This window comes from Topomyia yanbarensis, chromosome 1 (genome assembly GCF_030247195.1).
Source record: "Topomyia yanbarensis strain Yona2022 chromosome 1, ASM3024719v1, whole genome shotgun sequence".
NCBI lineage: Eukaryota > Metazoa > Arthropoda > Insecta > Diptera > Culicidae > Topomyia > Topomyia yanbarensis.
This window is the reverse complement of record NC_080670.1, coordinates 52,279,719-52,291,236: the sequence shown is the minus strand read 5'-3', so window position 1 is coordinate 52,291,236 and position 11,518 is coordinate 52,279,719. Positions and strand designations below refer to the sequence as shown.

At 41.5% G+C, this 11,518-nt stretch overlaps 1 protein-coding gene across 2 annotated transcripts in view; it reads right to left on the bottom strand.

Moving 5' to 3' along the window:
* Positions 1–4,499: 4,499 nt before the first annotated feature.
* Positions 4,500–11,518, bottom strand: part of LOC131677609 (E3 ubiquitin-protein ligase RNF19B-like) — a 162,846-nt gene continuing 155,827 nt past the window's right edge. For both annotated transcript variants that reach the window (XM_058957501.1, XM_058957502.1), the window contains exons 6-9: positions 6,907–7,075; positions 6,605–6,779; positions 6,224–6,536; positions 4,500–6,166 (exon numbers count right to left, since the gene is read on the bottom strand). In XM_058957501.1, coding sequence (XP_058813484.1) covers positions 5,603–6,166; positions 6,224–6,536; positions 6,605–6,779; positions 6,907–7,075 — 1,221 coding nt within the window. In that variant the 3' untranslated portion in view covers positions 4,500–5,602. The remainder of the gene's footprint in view (positions 6,167–6,223; positions 6,537–6,604; positions 6,780–6,906; positions 7,076–11,518) is intronic.

The window sequence follows — 11,518 nt, the reverse complement described above, 5'->3', positions numbered from 1 at the left end:
TCTTGGATCCAATCGGTGCAGCGCAGATACAAGCAGTTTGTCGGATTTCGGAATGGCGAGATCTTAAGTACTACGAAGCTGTCAGAGTGGCGTTGGCTGCCGACAAGGTTCAACTTGGCGGACCAGATCACGAAGTGGGGCAATATACGAACCGGAAGTCCTTGGGTGTAGGGGCTTCAACTCATGCATCATGAGGAAGAAGCGTGGCCGAAAAGAGCTCTGCCACCAGAAAAAATGACGGAAAAACTTGGAGTCCACCTGTCGTTGCACAACGTGATTGTCGCGGATGCCATTGTGAATGCCGAGCGGTTTTCGAAATGGACTATGCTCGCGAGAACAATGACGCGTGTCTACCGCCACAGATCACCAGAAGAGCATTCTGTTGTTAGTTCAGAAGAAGCAAATCGTTCCAACATCGGTGCGTATTCCCCTGCAACAGGAGGAGTATCTGAAGGCGGAAGGGAGTCACAGGTCGACGAAGTAAAAATATTGCTGAGAAATCGAGATCGTTCCGTCAGTGAGTGGCTCGAGAAGTCTAGTCCATTGTTTAAGTTAACGCCGCTGATTGACGAGCGTGGGTTGATAAGGGTGGAGGGAAGAAACGAGCGTATGGAATTTCTTTCATTTAATATAAGGTTTCCGGTGAAATTACGTGGTAATCACGCAGTCATGAAGCTGGTAGTCAAACAGTACACCGAAAAGTTTGGACACGGGTTTCGAGAAACGGTAAAAAATGAGCCAAACCAGCATTTTTATATTCCGGGAAACCAAGCGTTGGGTCGAAAGGTGTTGTCATCGTGTATGTGGTACAAAGTGCACCGAAATCGTTCTCAATTTCCAAGTATACTTCCACTTCCTGTACAACGGATCACTCCGAACCTTCGCCTATTCAGTCACGTTGGGGTCGTTTATCTGGGGCCTTTTGAGGTAGCCATCGGACGTCGTACGGAGAAGCGGTGGATTGCACGAGCTTTGTCACTCGCGCAGTGCATTTGGAGGAGCACATGGGTTAACGACACATGCGTGTTTATAATAGTGATCCGACGATATAGCTGCCATCGAGAACCGCCGACTGAATTGTTCTCGGACAACAGAACGAATCTGCGAGGAGCTAGCAGGGATATACTGAAGACTATTCGCAGCAACGATGAAGATTGTGCTGAAGAAAACACGACGGCCCGGACCAAGTGGACATTCAACCCTCCCCATATGGGAGGGAACGATTGGTTCGCTCATTGAGGGAAGCGTTGATTGCACTCGATGACGGAAAGCGGCTAACGAATGAAGTCCTTCAGACTGGCTTTACGGGATGCTTACAAGCGGTCGCAGCAACAGGCTAACGAGATGTGGAAACACTGGATTAAGGGGTACGTTCCACCGGTCAGCCGGAGAACTAAGTGGATCAGCGAATTGAGACCACTGAAACCAGGGGATTTGATGTAGGTCACTGAAGGCACGAGCCGGAAATGCTGTATCCATTGTGTAGTCGAGGAGCCAATCGTGTCTGGCTATGGGAGGATCCGTCAGGCGTGGGTTCGAACCAGGACTGGTAGGTTTAAACGAGCAACAGCGAGACTAGGTGTGTTGTAAGTCCAGGGTAAATCTGAGTCGGATGTGAATCGTGAGCCAGATTCACGGGTCGGGGAAAATGTTAGGCACACTGTCTCATTGCCGTGTGAGTATCTCTCTCGAAGTATTTCAGCCGAGAATTGACCCATTGGTTTCTGTTCCCATGTCGTAAGAGGCGACTAACAACAGATGTGGTCTATTATCTTTCTCCTGACTAAATCAGCCTAGAGGCCGTGTGGCATCCGGCGGGTTGAAGTATCTCAGCCAAGAATTGATCCACTGGGTTTCAGATCCCATGTCGTAAGAGGCGACTGAAAACAGCCCAAGTAGCAATTGAAGTTTTATAGCACGCTACAAGTGCAATCTAAGTTTTATGAGTGGTTATAAAACTATCATAAAACCACAATTGTTACTAGGGAGGAGTCCTCGAGTCGAAGTCCTTGCTGTGTTAAGCGAATCTCTTACATAGATTCAAATGATGGTCATATCACTAATGCCCACTTTGGGGTTCGTTATAGGCGACTATAAGCCTATACCAAACACGATTATCTTATAGTAGCTGTACAATAAGTGCCGGTGATAAAATGTGCAATGCTCTGATCGACCATGGTTCGAGTAGCCCGCCTTTTGCATTACTTCATAGGTTCAAGAACCGTATTTCCACGAAGGACACTTCTAGGTTGGAAAGCTACTTAACTCCGTCTTCGTAGCTAACACCAAAATGGCGGCGCTGAATGCCTCGTGCATGTGAACTTGTGAAGTGCTATCGACGCATATCTTTTACCCGATCTCAAACTCGTTATATTTGTGCCGCATAATGAATCATCACCTTCTGATGCTTTTAAAAGGGTTCTATCATACTGTGGCAGAAATTGGTTTCCACTCATAATCGGCAGTGATGCAAATACCCACCACATAATTTGAGGCAGTTCAGATATCAATGTGAGAGGCACCGAATTGATGGACTGTTTAAGCAGCACAAATGTGCATATACTTAATGTAGCAAATCACTCAACATTTGCACGATCTGGCAGAGAAGAGGTGTTAGATGTAACTCTCTGCTCTAACTGTACTACGCATGAGTTGGCAAACTGGATCGCACCCAACGACCTCGAACCGTCGTTATCTGATCATAAGTCTTTGACCATTAGAACGCCTAGATGTAGCAACCTCTTGCGGTCCTACTGTGTGATAATTCAATTTTGAATAAGTGGTAGAAAAAATTGGATTTAATTGTGTGGACTGTATTAGATTGTAAATTCCCACTCGTTTTGATGAAACCGTTGATGCGTGTAGATCCTTTTTGGATTTTCGGGGAATCGAAAATTTAGTCACTTCCCACAACATCAGGTGTGAATACTGGTAGTTGCAAGAAACATGCTCCTTCTAAATCCTAAAAAATGGAAAACAGATTTATCAAAATCAAAGAAAAGCAGCACAACCGCAGAGGTGTTCTTTTCAACAATGCTTCAGTTCACTGTATAGAGTCTACGAGTCTCAATACTTATCGAGTGCAAGAAAGGTTGGAAAAAGGTCACTTTTCGATTGCGCTGAAGGATGATCTGTTAAAAGATCTTCACGGGTGTCTCCTTTCAATCCCTTTTAACTCATTCATCCCCAGTTTCAGTGAGTTTAGCTAGGTATGGTATTGTTTGGTTCTCTCCGGATAACGAACAAAGCTGTACCTGGTTGAAATAGAAATTGGAGGAGATAAGTGAGAAGGCAGGGGACTTCCCTTTTATTATCGAACCATATAGTTTTCACTAGAATAAGGCATTCTTTCACATTCCGTGGAGTACCAAGGAATTTTTGAAGAGTACTGATGTTTTGATGATGCTAGAATTCCATAATTCTGGTTCGTGGGCAGTTTGCTGGGAAGTTCTCAGAACCAAGTCGCTTACAGAGAAAATACAGCAGTATCGACGACCGTTCTCTAGCATTTCTAGCGAAAAAGGGTTATAAACTGAACTATCGCTTTCAAATGTCACAACGATAGTTTATAAACCTACATCGGTTTAAGCCGAATTTGAATGACATTATCGGAGGTGTTGTCGTTCTGTTATCTCAATATCCCCTTGGGGTGTTGATATATCAGCTCATCGAGAAGTGTCTTTATTCCCTTGGGAGTGAAGAACACTTTCGTATTGTCTACCACTTCCCCAATCCTGCCCATCAGGGAAATGACGAAAAGACAAATCATGGCAAGGCACAAATCTCCGATCAACATGGGTAACGTGCCATTTGAGCCGGTCGCTACTGATTCCTGAAGGCATTAAGACAGCTAGGGTTCATCTACTGGATAGCAAAAAACTTTAGTGACTTATAGGAGCTTAAATCGCTGTATTAGTCCTTGGTTCGCTACAGTTCTGCATAATCATAGACATAATCGAGACTGTCCAGCACCGGTTCATGTGCTTTGCTCTTCGAATCTCCCATGAAAAAACAGATTCCAGCTACCGAATTAGGAAAACCGTTGCCAGTTTACAAACTTCGACACTCTCAGTATCCGGACGGAAGGCTCCCGAGCCATTTGTCTTGGAACTACTGACTGCTAGATTGGACTGCTCTGCAATTCTCAAACACCCGAATCTTCAAGCCAATGCTCGAGCTCTACGCAAGAACTCTCACCTGCAACTACTTTCCCCGAGAACCAACTCAGTGTGTTTTCAACCGCATTCAACTTCCTTTAAACGAGAAATGATTAAAGGTAAGTCTTCATCCGACCTTAAAGGTAACTAATCTATGTAAGCATCGTTGGAGCCAAGGGACCTGTTGGTGTATAATACTTTATAAAACTGTATATAGAAACAAATAAATAGACCATACATGCAATGAAACTAGGGGGTGAAGCCCTGGGAAATTTCGTCATCCTACAGCGTAGTATCCAAAAGAAGGACCGTCATCATCTTCATAATCAAACCAGCCGACAGTTCAATCCAAGAGAGTACTTGTATTGTATCACTTATTAATTCATTTAACTTGGGATTTCGTAGTCTGTCGTGGTCCGTTCACTGTTCGGTTGTCCGCGCACTTTTCACTAGGTCACTAAATAGAAAACAAAGCAAAACGTACAAACAAAACATGTTCTCCTATCCTCGATATATTTCAGTACTTAACACTGCTTTTGATGCCAACATTTGATTGTTCGCGTTAGACCGCGACTAACAGTATTCTACTATGTTCCGAATTACGTTATTGATTAAATTATGAGGGGTTTCCATTTTAGATTCTAGTTTCCCATGTGGAATAATGCATCAGTTACTTGTTGCGACATAGATTATACATTAGTTCCATTTTATGTATTTGGGCTAGTAGGTTATAAACGTCCCAAATAACGCCATCAGGATTACTTACAAATTCAATCAATCGGTTCATTACTTCGTAACCTAAATTCATATCAACCTCTGCTCATGGTGCTTGTACGTTTTTGGTTTTTCCCTTTTCTTTTTGTTGGGTTGTCTACTAGCAGTCTTTTTCAATCAACGTGTTCTCCAGTCATTGTAATGTTTGCTTGTTCGCCGCTAAATGTAATCAGTTGCCATCTAAATACAAGTTCTGTTTTGTAAGTATACTAACTCGATTCTTGCCTGCATATAATCGTGTCACTGTCTACACTGACACTGATCTTTCTACTACGTACATATTCCTGTTTGATATATTATGTTCTCATTTAGCTGCCCTACAATGTGATGAAAATACAACTGCCCTCAGTCACGCTCGGACACTTCTAAGAGACCCATTCCCATACCGTAAAAGATTGACATTCTGGAAAAAAGAAAGAACGCCGGCATGGAAAGGGATCCAAGCTGCTAATTTTTGGTACTTGTGTGTTCGCATGACCTATGAATTAATCTGATTGTATTTCAAGTACCTAGTCGTAGGAAATAGGTAGCAATAATGAAATAGTACAATAATTAGCGGGTTCAAAAATTCAGAACTACCCATAAATGACCAACTTATTTATCGGTTTTGAATTACTTGCAAGTTACACTTGCCAATTTAAAGCGAGTGCTTCCATAACACCTTAGTACTCTTACGTTTGAGAAAACTCCCCCGGCTGAACATCCCCCAGACCGACTCCGGTGCTGGTTTGTGCGAAAAACAGATTCCTCAGAATATGGGTTCTCGATTTTGGTTCCCTTCGTGTTTCGTCCAGTTTCGGTGAAGCTTTTCGCTCTACACTACCCACCGGTGGTTGCGGTTTAGGCGACAGTGTCACCGAGGAAGACGACTGTTGCTCCTGTTGATCCTGTTCCTCCAGTTCCTGTTCGAGGCTCACATTTTCCGGTATATTATATGAACCGGAGTTACTTTCCATTGAGAGAGTCCTGTGCTGATGTACCACCGATCCCAGTTTTGGAATACGTGTACCAAATGCATTGATTCGTTGATGTTTGGTGGCTGAAGTAACGGAGTTTGCCGTACTACTTGAGCCACCGGCCGGGTTTGTTCCGACGGCGCTGTGACTGTGATGGCTGGTACTAGTGGTATTGTGCGATGATGATAGGCTGGTCGAGTCGAAATCATCTCTAAAGGAGCGTTCCGAGCTGCGGAAAGATCGACCACTGCCTAGGCTAGCCTTGTCAGCTGCGGTGTCCTGCAGAGAAAAAAATCATCAATATCTATATTCATATCTCAACTATTTCTACCTCACCTGATCCAAAGGGACGGTGTACCAGATATCACAGGAGTCTTTTTTGCTACCACCGGTACCACCTACAGTACTGCCGTCTATTACATAGCATACAGTACTATCGAAGCGCACCCTCTCTGAGGTTCCGTCTTCGGACGCACTGAAACATGCCGAATCTGTTGCCATCTGGTGTGCCCGATAGCTAAGTATCGACCCGGCCAGTGCCTTCGTCGATGCTGTGTCGTTCAATGTGTTGCCGGATTTTTCACTCACACATGTCACAGCGGAAGCCGTCTCCGAAGTGCCAATGTCAGCCTGTACTTCCAGGCGATGGCTGCAATGGAAAACGTTGTGTTGTTAATTTTATTCAATTTTTAAGACTAGAGGAAGCTTACGACTTACCCAGTTATACTACCAGCGAGAGCAGTTGTCGATTCCCGAGTCGATGGATTCGTTGCTACGCCAAAATTTGAATGCTGGCTGCTCACTCCCAGATGGCTACCGCTAGTTACACTTAGACTAACCTCCCCTATACTGGTAGCACCGATGCGGGATACGGCATCCACACTCGTTGCGTCTGCAAGGGGTGCACAAGCACGACAAGCATTAGTTTGCTGCTGGTTTGTACAACATTATACTCAATAGATTTTGGCAAGCTGCCGGAAAAGTGAGAGTGCCTAAAATTTAAAGTTAATATTAATTACCACCATGGTTCCGTGAACCGTTGTCTTCTTCCTCGTCGAACTCGAACTTGGTCCCCTCACCGCAGCCAGCGCGGCATAAGGAAACGGGTACTACTCCATACACGTAGAACAGCAGCGTCGGAACCCCGATGGCGACAGCCAGTCCCGCCAGCACTGGTGATACGATTACCTGAAATTGTGTAAGGAGACTCGTTAAAATTATGTCTGCTAATGATTAATTTATTTAATGTTTAATCTGGCGAACTTTTCCTAGGAGGAGATGAGTTTCAATAATTTATCACATCTCCACCCGCCTATCTGCATCCAAGGAAAAATATATAAATTAGGCTGTAGCATATGATGCAGCATGGATGACAAGTAATGCCATTAGTTTTTGAAAACAACGTAACTGCAAATGAGGGCTGTTTCGATAATTACGGCGTCATTACAAATCCAAGTAAATCAATAGGGCCCCTTACACTTTTAATGATCGTGTACGGTGAGTAACGATGGAATTCTCATACAATTCCAGTAATGACACTACTTAGTAATGACACTTTTATAGCGCGGGCCCCTTATAGGTTTCCAGGGCTATTTTGGTTTTGTCTAGCATATTATGCGAAGAGGTAAGGAGTAAGCGTAAAAGCGAACCCAGTTTTTTTTATTCCATGGTTATTTTTTTACATAGCATGTTACAAAAATATTTTAAGGCTATCATATTTTCAAAATAGTTATTTGGCTAAAGCTAACTCTATATTAAAAATGACCTTTTTTAGCTTCTTCTATTTAATTGAGATCTTTTATTCGAATACATTTATTTACATGATTTTCAGCTGTTGCATTTATTGGTATAAGCCTAGGATGAGCAAATCAAGTTAATAATGAAAAAGAAAGTAAACTATCATTTGTAGTTACGTTGTTTTCAAAAGGTATGGTAGAATTATGAACCTATACACGCGAATTTTTCAAAACGTTGTACATTATTCATGCTTCAGTCGGAACTAAATTAGGTACATTTTTCCCGATGATAAGCTCCCCTCTTTCAATAGCGTACGTGCCCCAGGCTGCGGGTGAATATAGGGTGCGCTAAATAGGTCATCCTTGGGATGAAGCTCAATCATCTGAGCCGCAAACAAGCTCAAGAAAATTCAGTCTTGAAGTTAGGAATAGAGCATACATATTACACCGGTACATACACGGTTACTGTTCGGAACACCGTTCAATCGAGAACAGTAATGAGCTTCTCAAATTCTATAACATTGGGTAATGTATCTATTATGGCAGTAGAGCGTATTGTGACCCTATTGCGCACCATTTGGTTTCGAACCAAGCATAGCGACAATATCTATTTAGCAAAAAAAAGTGAGCAAGAATAAGTTCAAGTAATATTCTAGAATTTTGGTTAAAAATCATTATCATCTTGAACTATCTGCTAATTCACCTTATTCATATAGTGAACCGAAGCAGGACGCAACGACGCTTAGCAAACCTACAAGTACGATCGCTCAATTATCGCCTCATAGCTCGTTATTCCGCAACAAATATATTAATTCGTCACAAAAGAACCCGTTAAACGCTAGGATAGTACTGTAGTGTTATAATCAGGCAACTGGCGTCCCTATCTCTACATACAGCGTTTGACAATTGGCGATTTGCGGCAAAGCCAAAATTAGTCATGCGACACCTATGATTCAGCTCATGAACTGGCAAAGTGATACAGTTTGCTTTTTTTTCACCCGTAAGTGAGTCGTAGCTTACAACAAAATCTTAATTATCTTCTCGGAAAAAGCTTACCACTGCCAAAATATGAATGAAACGAGTAAGAAATTTAGTTTTATTTGCAATTATTCTGAAATTACAGCCATTTGCAACTATTACACTCATACATTTCTTCGAAATGTAATCGGGGTATTATTGTGGTGATAAAAAATCGTTTCATAAATAAAGTTCCAACTCGAAACCGAGACCAAATCAGTACCAATGTCAAACTCCTTCATATTTTGAACTACGTAGGAGATTCAGTGAAGACTATCGGAGAGAAGGATCGGCTGTGCATGATACAAAGTTGACACTTTCCTATTAGCCGGATATATTCTTTCCTCGCCTGATCTGGAGAGTTTCATGAATTTTCACCATCTCATGAAGGTTTAGCTTAACTTAGGACGAACGGGAAATGCTGTTGCGGCGGCTACGGTGCTCAACAAATTACATTTCGAAACAGCGCGCATATAGCTCTGCGAATAATATTAGAAACCACTATGTTTTACACTCTTTTCGCAAGATATTTACTCATCATCTTATAAAATGATGGTTTTCCTTCTTTTTCATAAACAATTATCAATAAATTGATCGGTAATTTGGTGTTTAAAAGTCATTTTTTACCAATGTTTACAGAAAATATATGCACTATGACAGAACAGAATCAAATCAGTAACACTTTCCTTCCAGCGCTATCTGCGAGCGGTTTCAACGTAGAATCGCCAATAGGCAACATCGATTTTCCACCGATCGATGGGAGTCAGTTTGACAACGTCATAATCACTTGAAATGTCATCAATAAACAGCAGTTGCAGTTAACAAAAGAAAACAATGCACACTTATTTTGATTTAATGCAAACAAAAGCTCTCGTTCGTATTAAGAACCGTTTACCGTGCACGACCCATCTACCGATCAATTAACAGCGATTTCTACTTCCAACGCTCTTTAAAAAACAATGTTAAAAGGCATTTCATTCGATCTTCGTTTTCAACTAGAATATTGAATCAACTATTAAGAAAAAATACGCAAATTTGTAAATGAATTGGCAGACAGTGCAAAATAGCCGAAAAGCCCAACAATTCTAGAGTGCCATTCACCGATCACTACAAGTAATAGATATCCATTTGCCGAAAATTCTAAGTTTATATTTTTTTATTGCCGACAAATTAGGTCCAAACATGTGTTGCGGACTTTTTTCATTTGGTTTCGGTATAATTCACTTAGAAATATTGTCCTTACACAGTTTTATTAACAATTGGCTTTGAGTTAACAGAAAAAAGCGGTAAAAGGCAACGGATTTAATACAGCATTCAAATATAATTATTTGGAAAAATATGATAAGATGAATAATGAAAGTGTATATAATATTGATGTTCTACGTACTATTTCCATATTTCACTTTATTAATAATTTCTAAATTCCGTGCAATATTCGAATCAAAACAATTTCGCCGTCAAATTGATCGGTAAATGGAGGCCTATCGGTGGATGGGCTCTGCACGGTATTTCGTTCCAAACAATGCTCTTATGTTGACTACGATAATATGACGTCATGTCACCCTCTTGGTTATAATATATGATTCAGTTATACGTTAGTTCCATTTCACCATGTTTGCTTCACATAGATTACCACAATCAAAACAGTCTTTCTGCATCTAACACACAGAAAAGAATCAGCAGTGCGGCCAGACTAAAACAAACTTCAAAATATATTCCAATGCAATTTCAGGTTAAGTAATCAATTATTTCAAGTTATTCAACTGATTGCTGATTGCAGAAATTTTTTTTTTCATCTGTGCATTAAATTCGGCTCGTGACAATGCAATGATTGATGTAAAAGCTGAATCTAGTCATTACCAGTGGTTAGTCTTTGCATGGACATATCCTACGAGCGCCATTCTGGGACTTCTTCTATAACAGCTGATGAGATTCTTTCGTTGTGTGTGATGTTTATGTTTGTTTTAATCGGGTGCAAACACTAGAATGATTCGTTTTACAAATCATGCGATAGCGTCCATGATCGGGATACCTAGTTGAAAATTGTTCGGCGCGAAGAAAGTAGGGTAGAGTTATGAACCGGTCCGGAACCGCCGAATGAGTTGATAGCAATTTCTTCCGCACTTGTCTCCTGTGAATTTGGTGTGGATAGTTTACCATACATTGAAACTGTTTGGACTAAGATTACCACGTCGATGAAAAGCTGCTTTATCGGTGCTATTTACATTCCAATCAGAGTTAAAAATAATCGAAGCTCTTTGTTGACGGTTGAAAATGAACCTGATGCGACTCGCGGTGAATAGAAAAATTTTTCATTCAAATATCCATAATATTCATTCAGTTGAATATCGTACAATATATTCATTTCGCTATTTATCTAGGAAAATGTTTCCAAATGCCGGTAAAGCATATGAAACAACAATCATCATCGCTTTCATTGTGCCAGGGTCTACTTTGGTGCATTTGATTCGTTGCTGCACGGGCGCTTCGTGTAATAATCGGAGACGAATGAAAATCTGCATGGATGAATGGGCGGTTTGTTCGTTTGACGTTTTCAGCTGCGTCACTGAATATTGAAAATGAATGCGGCTGAATATGATCAATTTTCATTCAATGAATTTGAATATTTTTAACTCTGATTCCAATACTTTGTAGCTCCATTTAGACTCTATAGAACGCATTTTTTCTCAGGCAAATGCAAACGATACGTTGATAGTCTTTGGTTTCAACCAACCAGGACTTATGTGGGTAGCTTTTGGGCGTGTATACGCTTACCCTAGCCCATCATCCTCGCTAACTAATCCTGCCAGCCGTTTACTACTGGACGGGATGGCTTTCCGCGGATTAAATCAAGCAAGCGCGATCTCCAGCCACCAAT